Genomic DNA, 26165 nt, shown 5'->3' with positions numbered 1-26165 from the left:
AAGGAAGTGAAAGTTCAAATTTAGATGGTTTCCTTTGCGATTTTATTTTTATTTTATTTAAATAGGCACACATACAGAATAAAATATAAAAAGAAAGTTGTATAATGAGACAAAAAATAATAATAAACATAAATAAAAATATAATATTCCATTTACAGTGAGCACCACATGGTGATATAAAAAATTAAATTACAAAAACATCAAGATTTAAAAAAAAAAGAAAAGAAACAGATAAAGAAAAAGATACAGATAAAGTAAAAAAGACTATAAGGGTGAAGAAACAAATCAACCACATATTATTTTCTTCACCTTTGTCCTAAAAATACTAAAAGAGTCACTAAAGAGGTCAGGACAATCTTCTAAGCTATCGTAAATACGGCATATACGAACGATTGCACTATTGAAAGAGGTGTTGCTTTGACAAATTGGTGGATAAAAAAGATTTGTGCATCTGGTGAATCGGGCATTAACGTTAAAATTAATCGCACTTAAAACAGATGTGTCAAGAATACCATTAGCAATCTTATATAAAATTAACAAATCAGAAACCCTTCTACGCTGAGACAATTGTTTTTTTTTTATTTGTGCACGTTATATTTAAAATGCGTCAGGTGTCGAAGCTATGTACATATGTACATATACATATGTACATGGACTAATTTAGAGATGTGAAAATATAATACATACATACATATATGTGTATATGTAAATAATTAGTTACTAAGAGAAAAGTCTGCTGTAAGCGGATGAAGGTACAATATTTGGTCAGTGTGCGAATTATGTTATTGAGGAAAATTTGTATGAATTTGCTTAAAATCATTGTTTGATGAATTATATGCATGTGTGAAAAAATGTATGAAAATATCATAGAACTGGAAAAAGTTACTGGTGTTTATTTTACTGTTAGTACTTATCTGGAAATATATGTGCATTAGTGGAAAATTTGAGGTTTCTTCTTGGCTGTTGAAATTTTCACAGCACATATTGCATCACCAAGTCGGTTTATTATGATTAGGTATACTAATATTTGTATATGTACAAACTTCTTCCTATTCTTATTTTTTTACAATAAGTCAAGATGACCATCACTTAGTTATGTATGTACTAACTGTTAGTTATTAAACAAATCGGTTTGTTTATCACCTGTAACATTGATCAACGACCTCATATTAAGTCAATTATCGTATTTGGTCCTTCAATCCTAGCCTTCGTTCAGTTCAAAACAGCCTCTAAACTTACTAATTCCCCAATTTGTCGCTAAAATTCTAATTAGATTTAATCCCAAGCTGTGCATTTCGGAAGCGACACACTTTTGTCGCTCCTTCGTTTCATTTCCTCAAAATTGGGTTAAAATTATTAGGTCGTGTCCTAAAAAAACAGAATTGGTCCACTTCGTGACAAAAAATAAAATGGCGAAAAAAAGGAGGATCAAAATTGTTTTTCACTTTATCCGCAAGGCAAGTTGAGCCAACATCCTGCCAAAATTGCTTATTATCTTTACGAACCCGATTACACCCCTGTTCGTTAATAATAACCACCGTATTAACAAGCATTCCAACGTGATCAAGTGGAGTAAATTTAGATTAATTCGTGGTAAACGCATTTTCCAATATTTAAATTTGATTAAATGAATACCCTCTGCTTCATACATATAATTAGTTTTCATTCTACTGCATAGGTGTGTTATCTGTTAAAAATATTGTTTGTCGTATAAATTTCTGTTTTTGAAGAACACTTATGCAAATAGCATGTATGTATGTATGTAGATTGTGAAAAAAATTGTTATTGCAAACGGGCGGATGTGGTATTTTTACTTGTAGCTGATAAGTGATAACCATACTAATTTTAGATTAAAATTTGTATTTGCATTGCATTGTGGTTTCAATTAATTGTTGCTTCTTCTTTACACTTGATGCAACATTTCGAGTATTATTTGATAAAGCATAATCTCACCTTATCAAAGTATTTTAAAGTGGAAAGTCGTATAATACTATTGTTTGACAGAGTAAATTTTTCAGATTAATTTTAAACATATTATCTGGCCTAAACCAGTACAGTTCTACTTTATTTTTTTTCAATTATCTGTATGAACACAAAGTTTATCAAAGTTAAACTCCACTATTATACCATTATTTGTATGTATGTACATATGTACATATTATATATACGTTGGCGACAATCTTTGACCCAGATGGTAAATCACAATTAGCCGTGATATTTGACCAAGTTGCGGTCGTAAATTTGATGAAATTTAAAGTACAACAATCTGTTTTTTAGACATCTGGGTTATATCCGGCCAAATACAAGGAAAAGTCCCCTTTTAATTGTTTTTATTTGACCTTTGACATCATTATTTTACATTTCGATCCCATTCGGTCTACTTATATACATACATACATATGTACATACATAAATAGTATCTATATTCACTGTAATCATGTGAAATATTAGTGTAAATTTAAATATCGTAAATATTTATGCACATTTTCTGTTTTTCTAAAATATGTAGGGTTTAACACAAATAACGAGGTGGTGTTTTTTTTCTATAAAATCCAAGCCGTATTTAGAATTCCAAGAGAATCGTTTGTTTCCGTCCTACAACGTAGTTGAATTTAAAAATATGACTTAAAAAAAGTCTATATTTAAAAATGTATTGTTTTCTATATCTGGGTCAGTTTACGGAATTTATTTCATTATTAAAATATATAAAATCTACAAAATTTACATTAGAAAAAAAACGTATCTATGTATTGTAAATTCATCTCGTGTATACATACATATGTACATTCATACATATTTACTGAATTGAATTGAAAGAAGGTGCATACGACGAATTACAATTTTATTAGTTTTTTGTACGGAATCAAAAGGCAATCAATAGTATTTTGACACTATTCAAATTTCGTTAGCATTTAATAGTAAATGATCATACATACATATACATACATATATAATATAATATCGCTATTCATGCGATAATATTTCATCGGGTACAACACTAGTAATTAATAATTACATACTTTTCTCGAAATCAGACGTGCAAGTGACATTAAATTTTATATTAATATATCATTTTGTTTTTAATATACGAATTTGTCTGCTCTGTCTAACTTCTCAGTTACATATCGAATTGAAATAATCCGTATCAATCCATTGAGAATTTGAACATGTTTTCTCGCACAGTACATTAACGAGCTGTGTGGAACGTCCACGAAAACCTTTCAAGTTGAGGTCAAGCGCACTCGAGACGATTGCAACTCCTTCAAACCGACCCTGAAACGACACGATCAGTTCAACTCGCGAAAAGGGATCAATTCGACCGAGGTCATATCTTGCATTTTCAAATCGTAAATGGCCATTTTTTAGAATATTCACGCACCACGTGTTCATGCCATGTATGTATGTACTCACTATGCATGCGTTTTAGTAGATGGCGCCGAATATAATCTGCGGTCCCCAAACTACGGGGCGCCAAACTCTTATCTAATCGGGGCGGGATTTTCGTACGGCAAGCTGCGATTTTTTCGTCTGAAACAATAACAACAGTTTTATCTGGTCGAATGCTGTTAACACGGCGTCGACACAGTGGGCTTATCGTGTATGAAAAATTTCCACGAGGGAAAATTTGCCCGCCGGCATCGTGGCGCGACAATACGTCACAATTTTATTATATCGAAAAATGATGTCATAACTCCGGTGAAAATGCGATTTTTCATTCTTCGCTGAACTTCTATGTCGAGATAGAGATCAGTTTTATTTAAACGCAACTTTATATATACTTATATGCATATGTATGTATGTACATATAAATTTCCGAAATTTAGGCTTACTCAGGTTACTCATCAGCTCAATTATTCGCGTTGTGTGTATTTACTTAGCCATAGATATTAACACCAGTATACACATCTGCATACATATGTGCATACATACATACATACATATTACATAATATGTATGTACATACATGTGCATAAATACTTCACTTTACCGTTTTACTGACAAATTCGTACATACATATGAATAAGGCTTCATATAGAGATATTATAATCATGTCCTGTTTTTTGTATTTTTATAAGTATAGTGTATAAAATTTACGGTAAATAACACATCCGATAAACGGATAAACGATATCCGATACTCATCGTACCAATAACATTTACACAAGTACATGTACATATTTATTTATGTAAAAATGAGCAATTATAATAATTTACGTTATATTCGATATTATAGTTTAGTACGCTAATTGGGCGTTAATATTTTCACGATATTCCAATAGTTATGTTGTAATGAATTTGTCATACGTACTTATGTTTGTATGTACGTGTAGTATTCATAAAAATTATGTCATTTTTAAATCAAATTTGTTATATAAAATCCTATTTGTGTGAAACGAATTTAACTAATTAATTGTAATGTTTAATTAAATATTTTAAGCGAATTTGTCAAATTTCTCTCCCGAAAGCCCACGTATTTTTTTTTCCGAGATTATCTCAAAAAACAATTAAATTAAAAACATTATACATATATATACATACATATATTATAAACGTATTTTCTTCATTAATTAAAAAAATTAAAAATCATTCTCATATCACAATACAAATACATACATACATACATATGTACGTTTAAACGTGTAAAATGACGCGAATCTGATAGCAAATTAAAATCATTCAAACTACCTCAACATATTTTATTCCATATCACGTCTTATTATGCCATCGATAATTTTAGTGATGTTTGAGAAACTTCAAAGGTCTCAAAATTTAACCGCAGCCACTATCAAACCACACCCTTAGTTGTTGGTAAGTTGTTTTTGATAAATAAAAAAATGCTTACACAAGTCGCCGAAAACAATATATGCCAAACAAACACTACGTAAAATCCAACGACCTTAATAGTTTCTGGGAAATTTTTTTGTTAAAAATTCATCTGTCGAAAATGTTTGCTTCTCTTAGTAAAATATACGTATGCATGTAAATATGTCTGTGTTTGTATCTTATCTCAATAAACAAGGAGCCTTTTACTAAACGCGAGCAAAACCTGAAATTCAACACGAGAGCAAAAACCGAGTGACACTCGAGATCACAATACATTCGATTTCCCGATCAAATAAAATTCGTCATCGTTGTAACGCTTTCAATTCCAATATGCAATTTCTTTAAAATGTGCATCGTAAAGTCGATAAGTTTGCCCTTGCGATTTTCACGGTTTCACCAGATGCAACCTGCGCGACAAGGATGTACATATTTAGCTTCAGTAAATACTCTCGTCATACAAAATAAACAGACAAGCCTCAATCAAACACGTACTCGACATCAAAGAGGCAACGATATGCATTGCAGCTGCTATCGTTTGCTTAAATGAAAAAAATATACACATAATAATATATAAATATGTATGAAAATGATAACTTCCAGTCTAGTTTAAAAATTTCTCTTGTATAGTTTTCAATACAATAAAATAAATAGAGAGTGACTATTGATTGAACCTTAATACTTTAACTTAAGCATGCTTTAACTTAATCAATTACATTAACTTAAGCATGCATGAGCTGTTATTTTAATCTGCATAATCCAATAGGATAATGCTAATACATTAGCTATTACTGTCGCTATTTTATAGATGAGCAACACAATGAACGGAAAATAAAATGGAAATCTAGCCTTCAACTCAATCCCATAATAGAATAAATCCCATTGGGAAAACTTCTGAAAATGTAAATGCATTATAAAACCCTGGTTTGGGTCACATTTACTAACTGGCGTTATTGGTATGTATTGATATTAACCAACATAAGCATTGACGAGATGGAAAGCAAACGAGCACACGTTCGAATGCATGATTATGAGAAACGCGTAATGATACCTGATGACCTTCGAGCGTTGTACAAATGTGCACAACTGGACGTTGCAACACGACTAGGAGATACTAACCAAATGCAACCCAAGTGCAACGTTTGACGAATGCCTAGCAACAATCGTTGCACAATATGCGCTGACAATGCAATTGTACCAGTTGGTTTGGGCTGTTAACAATTATAACCACGTACAAGTTGAACTGACGCAACATTTGCATGATTACTACCATCGAGGCGGAAAATTCGAGTTTCAAATTCTGTTCAGATACACCTAAATAACGTGATCGACATTTTCGTCGTGACCTTTTGCCCTTGTCTTTTGATGCGATACGGAGCGATCTGATCAGTATGCGTAAGGCACGCCCCCAGGAGTATCAAACGCGTCCGAACAGCAGCAGCAGCTACCTGTTGAAACTTGGGTTTAGACGTGCCACGAGACCAGAAATCAGGCAGGGACTTTCACTCGAGGCGCCTTTATGAGCCAGTCACGACTTGTTGTGAGTGAGTCACGAAATTGGCAAATGATAAGTGCACGAGGATCTTTGTATTTCGCCACTTGTCCCACACAGATGGCACACTTGACACGTTTACAATGTATCCTTGGTTGTGTTGTTAGAGCTTGTCTATCTTCAGTAGATGCAACATGCAACCGACAGGCATAATCCAATTTCCACTTATGATTCATCTTATATCTTTTGCTCATAAGTACATAGTATTATCTCGTAAGCTTCTTTGACAGTAGTCCTGATTTATTCGTGACGCATAGCATGTTTCCACTTCGAAAACATGATAACAATACCCGTTTATATATTTATTTTCCAAACCTCAAAAGAGTACGTACGAAAGAAAATTGTTGGCGACCGCCAATACCCACTTCTAATGAATTCCAGTAATTTTAAATTCACGTTAGACCACCAAGAATAACCGTTGAAAAACACCAATTTTCTATATATAGCATAGTTTTGAAACCTCTCTGTATATTTATATGAAAAATTATATTTTCCAAACAAAAAAAATGACTCATAAAAACGTGAACGGAAAAGTAATTTTATGTCATTTTCATGTCTAGCAGAGAAGCGGGTACTTTCATATTAGTCGAATTTTTGTCTTGGGTCAAAACAAAAATAAAAAATAAAATGGGTTAACACATAACTTTTCGCTCTGTATTATAATTATGTACATATCTATTACAGTTCAAGTGTGCAAATTTCGTTCGCTCAAGTTTTAGTTTATTCATACACGAGTCAATCTGGCCAGTTTTAGTGTACACAAAAGAACAAATTGACAAACGAACTAGTTTTTTCATGCTCAAATTATTATTTGGCATATGTATGTAAGTATTATTTATCGCTTGTCCCATATTCTATATGTGTATACTTACCCTGGGTTGCAATATTTTAAGAATTAACGGAAACGGGAATTATAGTAATGCCGTACTGTGATTTCCCTTTTAAATACATATGTACTTGACGTTTTGACACCTGGTGAGACTATTTTAATAGATTTTGACTGCTAGCATTTAAACTAAAACCAAGAGTTCGTATATGAAACTAGTATGTTTATGAACGAACCGGAGTGAACACATGGACTGTAATATACATATAATATGTTCGTCGATGGACTACTCTAGGATTTACACGGTTACATTATATGAACATGCTTCTATTTATTTTTTTATCAAACTTTTCTAAATATTTCAAATTGTGTGCTCACTGAGAAATACTACAATTTAATTTAGAGTGAAATAAACAGCGACAAAGACAGACAGTTCACGACCTGCGCCGTGAGCGAAATCCAGTCGTATCTTGAACCCGAGATTTAATTTAAAAAAAATACAGCCAGCTAGCTTTGAATCGTAATAAAACGCTTTATTTACCCGAGTCGAAATATTGTCGGAATTCGGTGTGGGAAGAAAAACGCTTGTACTCATAATTTTCCTCAAAGTGAAACGCGAGCTCAATTTGACAATTTGGTAAGTCGACTCTGAAACTTGAGTAAAATATTAAAACATTCTAACTTTGTACTGCCGTTGAGTAGACTCTGAGGGGTTATAACCCTGATGCGGTCGACCACCCTTTGGATGCTGATCAATTTAGTGCCAAAGTCAACATCTTCCTTCTGAACCCCCGGTTAACGAACTTACGTTACATAGAAAGTTGCGTTGCGAGTAATTAACTTTGGGCGGAAACGAGGAGCACCCAACTAAACCGCTTATGGTCTGCAAACATGAACTAAAATTTGTCAATTTTCCAACGACAGAATTCGTCTGAGATAATTTCAACTTGTAATTGAATTCTGAAAAGGGCAAGAAAGTCAACAAGAATATCTACTTACGCCTTGTTGAATCAAATGTTACAGCATACAAGTACGAGCTAAGACTAATGAATGAACCTTAGATAGGTATATCTATATAAGTTGTTTTATTTATTTATTTATTTAATAGTTATGGACCATTGTGGCATTACAGGAAGAACCTAATGCACCACAATGTCCTACAATTGAAAAATATATAAAAACATGATATAAAAACAAGTAAACTGTAAATAAAGGAAAAAAGCAAAAGCAGAAAACATGGTAAAATAAAATAATAAAAAAAGTAACAAAAGGAAAATAATACATCATTCAGAGAGGAAAAAAAAAAAAAATAACAAAAGTGTAAAAATCAAAAATAAAATCCATAAAATCCCATTCTTTGTTTACACTGAACAAAATTAAAATAGTATATAAAAATGTACAAAGGAGAAAGAAAAAGTAAAATAAAATAAAACAAAATATGAATAAAAAATAAAATCACAACGAGGCCCAAATGGAAGAAATTTTCAACAAAAACAGCATGTAGTACATATAATATCTTAATTTAAATAATAATAATATTCAAATGTTCATATAATAATTAAAATATTAAATAATAAATAATAGTAATCATTATTATGGTTAATCAATTTAATGTCTATTTATGGCGGTCGGTGAAGTAGCTCCATCCACCGAACATATATGTAGAGATGAGCAGAAATGAGTAGATGCAGCAGCAAGCAAACAATTTGACGATACAAATACACGACGACGTAGGGGGGCCGATCTCATCTTGAGAATGGCCTCAAAGTGAGGCAAGTGCTCTTCTACAAACATCTGCGACCCTTGGTAGCCCGAAGAGAGCCCGGTAGCAGTTGTTGTATTTTGATTACAGTTGTTGCAATTTAAATTACCTTTCAATAGTACAAAAACCGTATAAACGCTAACCAAGATATTTATCTCACATTTTTAAAAACACATACATTCACAATATCTCACATCGTAATGTGTTTACAGAATATTACAAACGAATTTCCTATCCAACCTACATAACTTTCAAATGTGCACATTTTCCGTGACATAATACATATATCACACAATAGAGACCGTGTGCTACATACATAAACTGAAGATAAGCAAATCTATTTCTGAGCAAGATGTCTTTATTCAATTAAAGGCCATCAACCAGATCAAAATTGATTCTCTCGTGTCGACCTTGCAATGACCACTATAAAACTACTTATAATACATATATACCACACTTGTACCATCTTCTACCATAGTTTCATAGCGACATACAGACATACATAGACGCGCATAAATTACAATAAAACACCTATGTATGTACGTACTACATATAAATATTACATAATCCATAACTATTACGGTGTAATCGCAAGTTTTGCATAGCGAAACATTAACGCGTCGGTCCGTGTACGATTAATTCTAATTATAAACGCATGTAAACAATCCAATATAAGCAGTATAAAATCGGAACACGTGAGCGTGACAGTGCAACTGTTGCAAAAATACTGAAATTGCATGAAACGCACTCGCCTACATCTGTATGTACCTTAATTAAACAAGCTGTATATTACATATACATACATTAAGCGCTCAATTTGAATGTTTTGTTATATGTATGCACATACGAGTGGCGTGCCGTTGAAATCTTCCTGTTTTTATCGCACAGCCATACTTAAAGTGTGCGAAAGCAGGATATAAGGGGGACTATATAGTGCATTTGGACGAATGCCGTTTTTAAATAAAAAAAAATGCCACTTTCTGAAGAAAAAGATCTTCGATCAATATGTTTTTCCAGTGATGAAATTTGGATGTCAAACGTGGATATTGAACGTCAAGATGCTACACAAAATCCAATGCACTCAATGCTTGGCATAACGAGGAAAGACAGGAAGCGAAATACGTGGGTGAAAAGTATGACAAGGATGGTTCGGTGATTATTCCGCAAAATGCGATCTCGCGCAAGTCACTAAAATCTCGGATCATGGAACATCTGGCACCATCAATCCAAAGCTACTCATGTGAAATATTGCACTAATGAGAACTCGAGTGCTAGATCAAGATTTTAGTGACTTGCGCGAGATCGCTTTTTGCGGAATAATCCGTTTACCGACAAGGATAGTGGATAGAGTGAAGATATTGAAATGGAATGGGCGGGCCATGTGACTAAAATAATGGACGAAAGGTAGACAAAATAAGTGCTAAAATGGTACCCGAGACAAAGCAAAAGGGTAAAAGGAAGACCGCAGGGAAGATAGGTAAGAGAAATTATGAAGTGTGGGACGTGATGAATGAGAGTTGCGCACAACAGGGACGAGTGGAAGTGTGTTGGAGAGGCCTTCATCCAGTAGTGGATGGTGAATGGCTATAGATGATGATGATGATGATGATGATGTAGGTGACGTCACACCGACCCCCCTTGTATCCTGCTCGCTTACAAGTGAGATTGTACGACAAAAACAGAGATTTTCACTGCACGCCACTGATACACTAAATTTAAATAAAAAGTATATTTGGGCAAACATTTCTATAAGTTACTAGTTAGTTTGGTGAGCAATCCTCAAATTCTTGCAAAATTGAGCTTCAATGTTCCTACCCAATTCAGGTACATTAGATGCCGCAGTTTGTCCTATTCTCCTGTGGCACGTACAAATTTTATCAAGCTCTTCAACCAGATTTCTGTTAATTTGGATTTCTTAAATCCAAAATATGCTGATATGATTTAAGGATTATTTAATTTGAGATCGTAAACGTGATATTTTATTATTATATTTATTTCATATTTATGTTTATTTTTAGCTTGATTTTCTTTTCGTGTTTATTTCCAGCATTATTATTGTATTTTTTTTTTTGGTTAGCCATGGTGATGACTTGGAACTACTCTGTAATGTTACCGTGGCAAAATTATAAATGTATAAAACTATTTTCACATGCACTGACAACCGCCCCCACGTTGGCATTCGTGTTAAAACGCCCTTACTATGCTGACATTGTTGAGGCTTCCCAAATGACGACACGTCGACGCAATTATGGCACATACATAATGCGACTTTAAATCCAACTGCAATGTCCGTTGTGCAACAGTTACTTTGTACAATTGCCATAATATAATCTTTACGTTGATTGCGCAACGGCGTTTTTACTATTTCGATTTGGATCCTTTTAAAGTGAATAGATATAGTACGCAGAGCGTAATCTAACTTTCGTGACGTAATCGCTTTGGCGAATATTCTGAATCGTACCGTAACATTTTGCAATCGGTTCATTTGTATATCGTCCATGTAAAAAGCTAGTGTGTTAAAATTTTCAGTCAACACTTTCGACATAGTTAAACCGAGTAGAACTGTGATATGAACGTGTGAAAAAAGCCACGTTTTATGCAAACGTACTAATTTTTCGTATCCGTAATTGTTTGCGTGCAATTCGAACTACAGAATACATATATTATACTATTGTATCTAATACGAGAATATGAATATGAATCTGGGCACAAATATAAATATGTGATAGTATAATATAAAGGAAAGCATAATTTATTTTTTTTATTTAATTAATAGTACAATTTTAACCTAAAAATATCGATATTATTTAACTGCCTAATCACTACTATAGGTATAATTGTCTGAACTTTGACTAGAATTTTCGATCATTAGTTCAGGTTCTGATTTGATTGAAAAATTTTTGGGTAAGAACGACGTTGACGCTGATCGAGTATGTGTATTTGATGTTTCTAATGCACTTTGAGTATCTTGAGCTTCTGGTAAAAATGTCAAACAAGGTGCTTGTCGTGGATTAATGGACCTCTTAATGACGTCCATAATTTCAATTTTAAGGTCCAATTTCTTCTCCTCGGGTACCATTTTGAGAAAACTCACCAATGACAAGAGAAACATACGTTCACTGTCTTGTTCCATTTGATATTCGCGTTCTTCTCTCAAACGAATGCTTTTATTGAGGACTGTTAGAATTTCATCGTCTAAAACGGACGCATTTGGAATCGTAGACACGGACTGTATTTTTGATGGGTGTGAGGACTCGCCGAATTCTGCCAGCCGTTTTTGAGACTTAAATTTTTCTAATGGAGATCGAAATGATGCAATGTTTTCGATACCCTTCACTGTGACCACATTTCTTAAAAATGATAATTCCTCAAAATAGAGATAAGTACTTTTGCGGTCACCAGGTTCTCCTTTCTTTGCCAATTCTCGCGTGTAACTGCCTCGAAGATTCTTCCATTTCTTCTGGAGCAAAGAGCCTGAAAAATATATAAATTTATTTTATTTTATCCGATATACATATGCTTATTGGTAGTAATATTATGGATGAAATGTGAATGCCATTTTCTAATTTTTAAAGTGTTAATATTTTGTATATCTATAGAAACGTTGAGGAATCATATCAAATGAAATAAAACCATTCAAAATACAAATTTAGATGATCAATTTGGATTTTTAATTTCAAACAATAATAAATAAAAAGTAAATTTATACATACATATGTATGTACATGTATATTTCGATTTCTTTGAAAATTCTATAGTTTACAAGAAATTTAAGTGGCATACATATGATGCAAGTTGAAATTTCAAGTTGAAAGTGAAAGTATATGTCAAATTTATATTTGAAAGTTTAACTGCTACACGCAAACAAATAGCAAGTTCAATTATTTTAAGCATTTAAAATGTTTGATTAAGGGGAGGGGTCGTCGGATTGAATTCGGGGGATCCGCGAAAAATTGGGAAGCACTGAATTAGACTGCGACTTTTACCACGGTATTAGAAAACTAAATAATTCAAAGCTTGTAAAAAAATTGTCAAAATGAAGAGCGTAAATACATAACTTACAAAAAATAAAAAATAGTGAATAATTGAAACGTCCATTTTATAAAATAAATGTGCATTTAAAAAAGAAATTTAAAATATTTTTTGTACATTAAAAATAGTTTCTGTATATTACAAAAAAATGTGTGCATTTCTAAATGACGGATACAGATTGCATTAGAAACTTTGCTTTGATCATGAAAAAAATATTTGCTACTTAAAAAGCGGATGAATTGTGTATTAAAATGACAGATTAACTGCATCGGCAACGTTGCGAATACCAAAATACGAACAGGAAACGACCAACGCTTCTCTCTACTGGATTCCTTCTTTTTTATTACTCTTCGGCTTGCGACCTTCGGCACCTTCGACCTTGGCCTCGACTCTACATATATAAAACGTAACCAAAACTAAACACTTTTGACAGTTGACAGTTGTAAATAGCGGTAGACTGCAACATTGCCACTTTTTGTATCTATTCTAATGCTAAAATCTATTTTTTCGAATGATCGTTTCATATTTTTTAATGGTCACTTTATAATGCCAAAATATTTTATTCGATGCTTAATACCAGATTGTTTAATAGACCGAAAATAATGCAAATTTTTAATGGACAAACATTTTTTTTAAGATATGTACTATGTAAGTATTTTTCTCGATGTACAGTTAAATCGCACCCTAAAAAAAAGTTTTTTAAAAACATACCTCTTCTATAATTTGTAAATAAAATTATTATTTTGAATAAAATAGTAATAATTTTATTTTACTACCGCCATCTATGTTTAAAAATAATAAACAAACGGTGGATAAACGTCAACGACTATCTCGCCGGGCAGATTTCAAACGCATCTTATACGATATTTTTGCACCATCGTACTGGCGGAGGATCCATTTACTTATATTGATGATCAAAATGAGCAATATGGCAAAGTATGAAAACGATTGGATAAGAGGCAAACTTTTTCCTGAATTGTAATCGAAGTGAAACGTAAAGGAGGTATGTAAAAATATATACATATAATGAGTTATTTTAAAAGAAAAGCAATCTATTAATTTATTTATCAACACTCACCGAAATGATTCCTTTCCCTCTTAGAATATTCTTCGCTCTTGAAAACATTAATCACTTCCAACCAGCACTGTCTCTTTTTATCGATCCTGACGTAGTCTGGACACGCGGAATCCCAAAGCGGTCGTCTCTCTTTTATTGCTCTTATGAACTCGACCGTCTCAATGTTCAAGTTGATGAAGTCAGTCATGTTGTTTTTATGCGAAATCAAAAGATAGTGATGATTCTAATGTATAAACAAATATGCGACACGTCCCGCCACGCTGCCAGCCACGCGCGTCTGCTACATAACCTCAACTCAACTATCGACCCACGGCAACTTTGTACGGCAAATGTTTCAACGTTGTACGACAACTGCATTGTGGTGATTTGTATCGAGAATAGAGATATTTTTGAGCCAGTGCACGTGGCTCTGTATTGTTGAAATCTTTTTGAAATTTATAATTAGTTTAAAATGAAAATGAGTAATAATTTGCTGTGATTTTTTTTATTAATATTTTTGTTTTTAATTTTCATAATGGTTAATTTAATTAATAGATAAGCTAAGCATGGTGTTAGGTTCTCGCTTGAAGATTGACTGTCGTAATTGAAATTTCCAAAGTTTAAAAAAAAAAATACTTTTTGATAAAATTTTGGTGCATACGTTAATGTAACAACATAGTATCAGAGTTGTAGTCAGAGTCGGAGTTGCAGAGTCGGAGCATTTCAGCCAGCAGTATAGCTTAATGGTAGCGTGTATGTTTAACACCAAGTGATCAGTGGATTCGATCCGACATAATCCGTCACAAATACCCCCAAATCTAACCAGCAGGTTAGATTTGGGGGTATTTATGACTCCAAATCGATCGTTTCTTATCAGAGTTTGCCAATTTTATCTGATCATTGTTGAACCGGTTCCTCAAAATTAAAAAAATCATCATCTTTCCTGTTATCACAAATCTTCTGTATTTATTTTGTGTATAATTTGTAAAAATTAGGTAAAAAAATCTAAATCCATAGATTTCTCAATGGATTAATTCTGTAATTAATTGTTATTTCGTGTTCTTCAACTTCTGGAAATACAGTGATTTATGTAATAATAAAAAATGTTGCATTGTTTGTAATTAATTGTCCAGGAAGGCGCATTGGTTTAATCGAATACAAATTTCTGGAAATTAAAAGTCTATTTTTTATACATTTCATAACAGGTTTCTAGCTATTTGAAATTTTGAACTAAGTTTTTGTGGAAACCCTCGAAAACCCATCGAATGAAAGCACTGATGACTAAAGCCCGGACCCAGAGCGCGCTGTTCATTGTTCAAATGTTGTAAATGCATTGTTAAAGGTTTGCCGAACCTTTTGTACAAAGCATTTACAACAATTGAACAATGAGCGGCGCGCTTTGGGTCCACACTCTATTTATGACTATGTATAGGCGCTCAGGTTCTATTTCGCAGGAAAGAGGGGTTGCCTTTTGACAATTTCTATTGTCCTACAAAGCTAAAGAGCAAAAAAGGTTAACAATAGAAATTGACAATAGGCAACCCCTCTTTCCAGAGAAATAGAGCCCGAGCCCCTATCCTCACTGACGACACATACGTACATACATATGTATGTATATATGTATGTACATATTTTTTGAGGTCAAGGACATATAATTCCAAAAGCTTTTAAGGTTGGCCTTTTGCAATCTCTTTCAAGTAATGCTGAAAGAAAGTTTAAATGTAAAACAAGTAAATTATTCACCAGTTAACAAACAAACGCTAATCATTTTTCTTGAACTTGAAACATGAAAGTTTTATGTTGAAATTTAAGATCTACTTCGTAATATGTAAATAATAAACAAATTAGCACCAGTCTTCATACTAATTTTTATTAAGTTCAAATCGTCTTATCTACGTCGTTGACTATTTGGTTGGTGTCGAATTTAATGTTCTTTGTTATTTACATCTAATAAAATAACGCATTAGTAATTGACAGATTGCCCCAATTCGTCAAAATAGAGCAAATACATATGTATAAAAATAATAAAACAACGCAAAATATTTTGTTGTTAAAACACTGTGATCGGCAATCGTTTTCAACAGTCATATTATTTGTTTCAACAAATTAAACTGCGGATCTTTAGCCATTAAACGTATATTTTTGATCCTTTTATCTGGAAAATCATTGTGAAAAAACATCAAACTGAATTCCAAAACAGTTTTTTCTCGAAATTAATATTTATATAACATATAAAACAACAATATTTGTACACGTAAATGTCTGCACATATTTTTTCGTTAGAAATTTCTTACTACGTCAAGGGCTAAGTCAACTCTTGGATTACATTGTTTTTTTGTTATATTATGTTACATCTCGTTTTGCATAATATAAAATTTCATAATAAATGCCACAGTGACGTACGGAAACCTGTGACGTACATACATACATATGTACTTACATATTTCGCGTATAAATTTGACATGATATATATAAATATATATAAATATATATATATATATATATATATATATATATATATATATATATATATATATATATATATATATATATATATATATATACATATATATATACATAATAATTGAAATTTCGTTCTCGACATACGTAATTACAACAATTTTATTTAGCGAGGTTTTGAACCATTTTGTTTGTTTTCATATAAAACAATGAAATATATATTTTTAACTGAAATTATTGAATTGAAATTAATTTATATTTTAACGATATTTGAAAAAATAATTAATTCCAGAACGCGGTGTCGAACCTACCCCCTCGCGCCCAGAGCATTACACTTGGTCCTGATTGAAAAAAATGCTCTAAATAACGTTAGTATTCATACACACGTTTTATGTAATAATATTTGGTGTCTTGTTTATGGTTGTTTCATCAAAACCATTGAATTTCCACGTGGCACTGATTGTGATAGTTCGCTGAAATGTGGAAGCAAGTGTTTAGGCGGATTTTTTTTTATTTGGCGCCAAACGAAACATGTGTTTCTACGAACAGGTGTTAACGGAAAACCCGCAGACGCCGACTGACGCAATGACATGATACTCTGGAAAATATCCGAAAAGCGTGAAAACGCGGTGACGCAATCGTGAAGTCCTTAACAACTACCCGACGCAATTACGAAATTATCAAACTTTTAACACTTGTTTCCAAGTGCCGTAATAGAAATGTAGGAGTAAAACTAACTCACCCATTACCACAACACGATCATAAAGTTTTTATGATGATTCTTATTTCGATAATTACCCGACGAAAGCTTGACGTTACTATACATAAAAGCTCTGCTTGATTTCTCAGTATTACTGTTGGAGTTTGTTTTCGCCATTTCAAAAATTTCATTGACGTCATTTAACTGATGTGTGTTTGTTCTCAAATCAAAGATATGCTCAAACTGACATAGTTAGGCATTTTTGTTCTTTGAAGGTTTTGACGTCACTAAAGCCCAAACAAAGGCAACAAATGACGCCAACTTTATAGTACAAGCTTAGGAAGTTTGAATTGAAGACTCTCGGAACAGCCAAAAATGTCCGCAAATATGTACTTACACAATTTCAGCTGCCATAATCTTATAAGACTATGTACATTACATATCATCATCATAATTAACAACCTGTTCCGCGCAACTCTCATCCACCTCATCCCACAAATTTTCCTTATTTCGTCCACCCACCTCCCTTGTTGAAAAGCTTGAAGAAGAAAAAAAAATTCGTTTTTATCGATTTTTTGATTACGAAAACTATTATTTTTAATTCCTTTCCTAGTATTTCAAAATATATCGTTATTTGCTTTTGATGCAATTGATAAGCTTCGCTTTGCGCTGGGTGTATATATGTATATATATATATATATATATATATATATATATATATATATATATATATATGTATATATATATATATATATATATATATATATATATATATATATATATATATATATATATATATATATATATATATAGAAAAATATTTCTATATTTATTGGGTAAATGATGCATGATGTCGAAGTCGTCAAAATCATGTTTTTAATTAAAATTTGTTATTATTATAAAGACCATTTTTATTAACACACATTAACTGACTATTATTGAAATTTAAGATTAAAAAATTAAACTACCGTTTTTCCATAACCTATAACCTTATGTATATTTTCATCACTGAAATGATGCCAGTCTGTAATTTCTGTACCGGTACCTACTCACTAGAACAAATGTCAGCATTTGTATGTCAATATGTCGGAGAAGGCTTTGTATAAACATGAAATGTGCAACAATGGGAAATTTTTTCACTTGTTGAAACTTGTATCAACATATATGTATGTATGTGTGTATATTTTCTGAACGTACACATGGCTTATATTTACACTCCCAAATTTGGCTATTGGATTGATTACAATCGCTCCGTATATTAATTTCAATAAAAGGGCGTTCTTGCCTTGTCATAACTATTTCCCAGAAACCGGTTATCCATTATTAGGTATTTGAGTGTGTGTGTGTGTGTGTATTTACATATTTGTGCAACCCGTATCGGCTTATCGTGCTAATGCGTTTAACCCATTTACCCTAATCGATCAGATCGAACTGTATGCATACTACAATGGGCCACACTGTTGTGCCAGTTCGTTATGGGAATTGCATTTTACTTATATTATATAAGAGGCACGTGGACCTATTAAATGATCGTTCGGATGTTTATAGACTTTATCCGCACAAAGCATCCTAAAATATTTTTTATTGAATGTTATATAGTGCATAAATTTAATCATTTTTATATGGGCGATTGCTTAAAATCGAAATTCAAGTTCGCACTTCGAAGTCATTATAGCCCACGCGACATCACATTTTCCGTAAAACTATGTGTACACATTTTTTTTCCACTTAAATGCTCATTTGAAAATCGACAAATATTTATACATATAATATGTACCAAGTATAAGTTCACGGCTTCGTCTGGTCGATGGTTTTGTAGAATTTAATTTGTAGAAATTCTAGAAAAGGATTTTATTTTTAAGTCTAACAAGATCTCGTAACCGCATAGATTAGTCAATGCTGAGAGGAAAATTGAATAATTAAATAAATATAATCGAATCGTGAACCTCGATAGTTCAAGGCTAGAAAATTCAATAGAAGAATGTTCGTTATAATTATTATATAAATAATATATAATATGTAGATTATTATACAAATATAACAAAATGATATTGCTTCTTATGAAAACAATACATACTTATATTGAATTATTTTCAAGTATATATACATATATATATATATATATATATATATATATATATATATATATATATATATATATATATATATTGCGTGGTAATACGTCATGCCCGTTGTTGCTGGAACAGTTGGGACTTTATGTCCCTAATAATTATGTGCGTGGTAGACATCATCATTTGATGGTTGTACCTGCTGCTCGCACAGCTCTTTTTCGAATGGCTCCTATTCCAAGAGCTATTCGACTTCTCAATGAAATCGTTGCTGCTGTCCCTGAATGTGATATTTTCCACCTTGGGGAGCGTAGATTATCGGATATTATTTTAACATATTTATCTGGTAACCTGCGCTCATCATTACTTTCTTAATTTGAATGGGATGAATGAGTGGAATCTTAATCTACTCTCTTCCATTTGGGCCTCGCTGTTATTTTATTTTTATTTATATTTTGTTTTATTTTATTTTACTTTTTCTTTCTCCTTTGTATATTTTTATATACTATTTTAATTTTGTTCAGTGTAAACAAAGAATGGGATTTATGGATTTTATTTTTAATTTTTACACTTTTGTTATTTTTTTTTTCTCTCTGAATGATGTATTATTTTCCTTTTGTTACTTTTTATTTTTTTTATTTTATTTTACCATGTTTTCTGCTTTTGCTTTTTTCCTTTATTTACAGTTTACTTGTTTTTATATCATGTTTTTATATATTTTTCAAATGTAGGCCATTGTGGCGCATTAGGTTCTTCCTGTAATGCCACAATGGTCCAAAACTATTAAATAAATAAATAAATATATATATATATATATATATATATATATATATATATATATATATATATATATATATATATATATATATATATTATATATGTAACAAAATATTTAAAAAAAATCAGCTAATATATATTGTATTCAGGTAATATAAAACCAGGTAATGTATATTATATGTATAACAATAATCTAATCTGAAGTTTGACCTTCTATTTATAATAGTTTTAAACCGCACGTCATCAAAATTGCATTAAACTCATAGATTACTCTCACATAACTCACTGAAAACAAAAGACCGTAATTTCAATTTCACTCATTGTGAATATGTATGTATATTTTTTTCGCTTAAAAATTCATTGTGAAGACACACTTCTTTTCAACGACGATTCACACTATTCATACGTGATAGATTTTGAGATAACAATTAGTATATGTATGCAACAATTATGCGAATTTGCAGTGAAATCGAATATAAGATGATCTCACCATATATGGACATTTAGTCTAATGTACACCTGTGCTCAAAATACGTTTACCTTTGCGAACGAAACGTAACGGTATCTTGACATTATTTTCTACCACATGTATTTGAAATTGTCCTAGTTTTTGGTCACTCAATTTTTCTCTTTATTAATGACAATTGAAACAATATTCAAATTGGACCGTCGTGAATGTGATGAAATGTCAGCGGTCACATTTGAGTCTCTTTTATTTTGATTCGTGTTCGCTCTATTTATTTTTCTATGACTCCGATGAAACTTTACTGGTTATTTACGGCATTCGCGAAAAATAAAAATATCGAACGAGTTTACAACAATGTGATAACAATGAATAATAATCGTGCGTGTGGCGATCGATTATAAATATAACCGGTAGAAAAGTGGTTCACATTTGTAATCAAGCACGCACCAATCGATGGAATTGTAACAAGCGAAAAAAATATATAATATATTGATCTGACTTAATGATGAATCTTAATAAGGCATTTACACTGATGAACGTGATAGTCGTAAACGGTTTATAAAGAAGTTGCGTACATATTCATTAAACGCTATCGTTGAGTAATGATATAAAAATTGGATGATATACAACAGCTTTTTACAATTAAAATATTTATCATTCATTTCAACTAACCATCCAGTCATATGAAAACTTGAACACATTTCTCTTTCAGATAGTAATCATGCCTCCAATCTTTACACGTCATAAAAGTATGTAAGATGAACAGTTATACTTTTATGTGTACAATATAACAGCAGTTCCATAATTACACAAACTGGATTCATACCATCTTTCTTGAATGCTCAGGTATAACGTATCATACCGGATAAGCCTTTTCATACGATGCAATGTACGCTTTTCATACAATGAACTTCATTCAGAAGACTGATAAAACAGAACTACTTACGCTCTATGAATGAGGTTTCTGTATTTATCGTATACAATGTGCATTACATGGTTTTTTACATACAAAAGAGTAGTATGTATGTTTATATCATGTATGTACATATATTAAGCCGGAGCATTTTTGCTAACGCAAATTTTGGATTTTCATCGATGAACCTACTAGTAAGTTTTCGTCGTTTTAAGGGAACGTTAAATACAAATTTCATTGAAATTTGCGTCAAAATAGGAAATTTTGGCCAGCTTACATTTCCTAAATTTCGTATTTTTTGTGTTCAGACGATAGGTACAAAGGAAGCTCTAAATGACTTTGATTTTCAAAATAATCACGGGAACATGAAAAAAATGACGATTTTCTGAAAATAACGCTTGTATTAATATCGAATTTGTTTGAACTTTTGTTGTTTAATATTGGTTTTGTTTTGAATAAGTTTCTTTTATATCATTGATAGTCGCTTTATTGGAAATCATAAAGCCGGTTGTTCTCTCTAATTGAAAATTCATATCGTCACGGGAAACCTTGAAAATGTTCTTATACAATAAGCTATTTATTTGTTAAACTTTGATTAAATTTATTTGTTGAGCTTCGATGGCTTATTTTTCTACACTACAATGCCGAAAAATAATTATTCTGTAATTGCACGAGTTTTTTAATTGACTTTTTATTTTACAAAATCCCATACAAACACTCATTGCAACCACGGCGCGCTTTGTATGTGGACTTTCAATCGAAACAGCGACTTTGAATTCTCGTTAATAAGTCGAAATTTACCATAATCGACCCAAATAAACTTCATTAGGTGAGAATTAAACTTTTATTTTTTAATAGTAAAAAAAATAGAAACTACTCTCGAAAAAGAGATATATGTATAAAAAAAAACCTACTTTTTCGAAATTTTTGTCAAGATAAATATATTGGTTGGAGGCACAAGACATTTTTTAAAATCAATGATTATTTTTACTTAACATTTCCTTAATAGGATGAAAATTTTCCACTAGATCAAAAGTCGCATTTTTCGTTCTGGCCCAATTTATTATATATGTATCGTATTATATGTATGTGCTAAATTAATAATAAATCTATGTATTTTTACAAACCTCTTCTATCTTTCACTTCGCTAACGATTCATTCATTATATGTCAAATAACGTATTATTTTTATTAAGAGAAAAAAAATGAAATGATAGCGACGGAAACAAAGCGTTAAGATTGATTTCGAGCGGAAGTATTTACTCAAACTGTTTGCTTTATGTAGGACAAGGGTACAAAAAAAGTACGAAAATGGCGGAAAATCGAGTTGAAGGATTTATAGTAGACATTGAATCAACTTGTTGTCGCCATTTTTTTTTTTTTTTTTTTTTATCATTTAGTCGTCGAATGGGCCTTGAAACGTTTTAACAATACGGGCTTAATTGACATTGGAATCCAGTGGGAAAATTATCGATAGAAATTTATTTGCCGTTAAATTGTTGTTGTATTATTAATTTTTTTATTAGCTATTTGTTTATTAGTCATCGTTCATTGTGCTGATGAATGCAATTCCCTACTGTCCCATCTGTATAGTACAATATTTGCACGTGACTCTGTCGTGTACAGTTTTCATTGTGAGGCCTCGTATAAATTTTGATCGACGTTAATGTTAAGTTTAGACCCAATTTCTCAAACAATGTTCCTTTCAATTTGTATATAATTTAGTATGTACTCAAAATTTTAGTGCCAATTTCTACGTTTCGTACAAAGTAAATATTATCTTGAATCATACATATCCATGTATGAACAAAAATATTTATGTATACTAACATTTATAGACAATATAACGATAACAATAGATTAATTAGACAAATATATATGTACATATCGTTAACTATTCACCATCAATAATTCACAAAACTCTTCTAGAATTTTGTCTGTATTCAACAACTTTCGTCAGAGTAAATTTGAAACAAAAAAATCAATCGTGTCGTTGATATATTTACCGCTACATCTTTCTATGTATATTTCTCTTTTTGCACCACATGTCTAAATACACTAAAAAAAAAAGGAAAATTCGTCTCAGGCATGTGGTAAATAGGCATTCGCTTGTTCCCAATAACATTCATTGATTCGTCGATCAGTTCAAACGATCCACAATAACACTACATACACATATTATATATATGTACATATACATATAACAAAGGAGTCAAATAATTTTTCCCATCTTTCCAACTATTCATTTTTGACTACAGAGTATCAATATTATGATTTGATATACATTTAATACGTATGCATATGCAATATTAATGTGGGTCGCTTGAATGATAAAAATCTCATTTTATAACATTTCCCACACATTAATTTTATTGAGAATTATACGATAATCCTTTTTGGCCAGAGTTCAAACGACAGGGAAAAGTAGAATTATAGGGTAACATTGTAAATAATATCGCGTTAGGCAATATTTAACTTTTTTTCGTTGAAAGCAAATGTGCGTTTAGTCCAGATTTATACATCCGACGTTTTTTCCGTCGAATCTCGTAATAGAACTGATCAATTAACGACAATATCGGCCGTCTCGAATAGACCGATGGACCAGATGCTGGTTCACACGTCACAGAGGTGTGTCATCTCCGGCACGCGTGCCCCGCTGTCATCGTCCACTGGCGACAAATTACCACTGTCTGTTGTCATAGGATTGTCCGAAGCGAATTGATTGGCTGAGGTTGCCGACAATTGATCGTTTGATGACTCAACAACGAGTCAACTGACTATTGAGGTCACCCGACAACAGATGGACCCCCTCTTGTGTCTTTCAGGCTTCTAAATGTAATAAATAAAATTGAGACAAAAACGCTAAAATGTTGCCATTTTTTAAATCACCCATTTCAAATCAAATTCTCGTGAAGTATTATTATAGTATTTATATGTTCCGGGAATTATTTACCTGAAAAATTAAAGTTTTTCAGTTTGTGAAAATAAAGGTTAGCTAATTTTTATATTTCAGTTTTTGACAAATTTTTTTGTATTAATAAGTACATATTGTAGCTACATATACACATATGTACGTACTGATACTATACAATGTATATTTTCACATTTTCTTTTTAATAATGATGATTTAAGATAGGTTGATCATTATTCGAACAGTTAAAATATCTAAAAACTTCAAAAGTAATTATAAAAAATAAAATAAAAAATACACAGTTAGCCGAAATAGATCGATTTGATGATGGGAAGTGATCCAATCCAAGAGGCAGACGGCCCAAATCTGGATTTCAAGTTAAATAAAAGCTTTTAAAAATTGACAATTTCCATATGCATTGGAGAATTACATCTCATATTCCCAGTATACGCTCATATTTCTATGTAGTCTTTCAAATATGTAGAACCAACCTAGCAGAGAGGTCTTCAGAATATTTTGTATATGCTCAAAAAAAGTAATTTAGCATTAGCTATAATTTCGTATAACCTAAGGTGGTTTGAAGTACCTAAAAACGACATTTTCCCAATGGTTTTTAATTAAAAAAAGGTCATTCTCATCTTCCCGGTGGCGTAGTCTACCTTTTCATACTAATAGAAAAATATCATCCATTTCTTCCAGCTCAAATGTGTATTCTGTTACAACAAAAGTTCTTTAAATCTATTCATAGATCCAAAAGCGGTCACACGAGTACAGATGCGTTCATATAAAACAGGGCGTCTATTTTAAAACCAAACTGACAAACTAAAATCGACTAATCAAGCACAAACCCTCATCAAATCATTTTGTACGTGCAAAATATCAATTCAGCTAATTTGATTGAAATTGTATAATATTAGCAGCGCTGTAAACCATGTGTATTATAATTTGGACTCGCTCTACTACGAATACATGGTCAATACATTCAGTGCACATTGATACATATTATGTAGCTATTTTCTAGTTTGATATATCTAATGAGTATCCACGTGCCGAACTATCGGTCGTGCGGTTGCCAAAATGGAAACCGCAAAACAATACAAACATTTGGCTTGAAAGTATTAATCGTCCGCACGTGCTTTGTAACTACAGAGCAACTTCCAATTAGATTTAATACACGACACACGTTTTTCAGGGATAATGAACCATCGTTGCGAGGTGAAAGCGTTTAATTAGGCGGCACAACGAGGACAAAGGATGAAAGGCTTTCTTTCTAGTCATATACGTTCGCCAATTGTATGGTCGATTGCTCGGCAAAATTTTCAGAGACGACAAAGAAAAGTCATCTCTGCTATGTCGATTGGCCAGTTTTTTAATGAGAAGTTAATTGTTTATTATTTGGAACGTAGTTGTTCATTTTTTTTAATTATGCGTATCAACGGGTTATTATTTGTATTATTATAAGTTGTTAATTCATTTGGCCGTACATTGTGGTTGTTTTTCTTTGGGTCATAACAGCATGCAAGGTTTGTTGCCCTATCGATTTATGTACTTCCTGGAAAATGTTTTTCTTTGAATAGAAGAAGACTTATTCAAGTGATCACATGTCAACATTCATTTGAACATAGATTAAACGAATAATTATGCTGGAAAATTCTAGCAGTTCTTAATTGACGGTCATCACAATCACGCGATCGATCCGTGAACTTTTCGTCTTTTTCCGTTTGACCGGAAGTAATCCCGCCCATTGTTTCGCAATGACGGCGAAACCGATCTATTGTGTGAATATGAAATTTTCAATATGTAATATTATGTACTGTTTGA

At 31.9% G+C, this 26165-nt stretch overlaps 2 protein-coding genes across 2 annotated transcripts in view; both read right to left on the bottom strand.

Moving 5' to 3' along the window:
• The window catches only part of LOC143920309 (myogenesis-regulating glycosidase-like), a 950780-nt gene that overhangs the window by 734146 nt on the left and 190469 nt on the right, over nucleotides 1–26165 (bottom strand). The gene's annotated exons all lie outside the window — the stretch shown is intronic.
• Nucleotides 10977–14430, bottom strand: LOC143919775 (uncharacterized). The gene is made up of 2 exons (XM_077442295.1): nucleotides 14071–14430; nucleotides 10977–12434 (listed from the first exon to the last, which is right to left on the bottom strand). The coding sequence occupies exons 1-2, from the start codon at nucleotides 14255–14257 to the stop codon at nucleotides 11776–11778; spliced, it is 846 nt and encodes a 281-aa protein (XP_077298421.1). The 5' UTR covers nucleotides 14258–14430; the 3' UTR covers nucleotides 10977–11775.

This window comes from Arctopsyche grandis, chromosome 12, assembly GCF_051622035.1.
Source record: "Arctopsyche grandis isolate Sample6627 chromosome 12, ASM5162203v2, whole genome shotgun sequence".
In the NCBI taxonomy this organism is placed as follows: Eukaryota; Metazoa; Arthropoda; class Insecta; order Trichoptera; family Hydropsychidae; genus Arctopsyche; species Arctopsyche grandis.
Note: the sequence above shows the minus strand (reverse complement) of the source record. Positions and strands in the feature narration are given on the sequence as shown.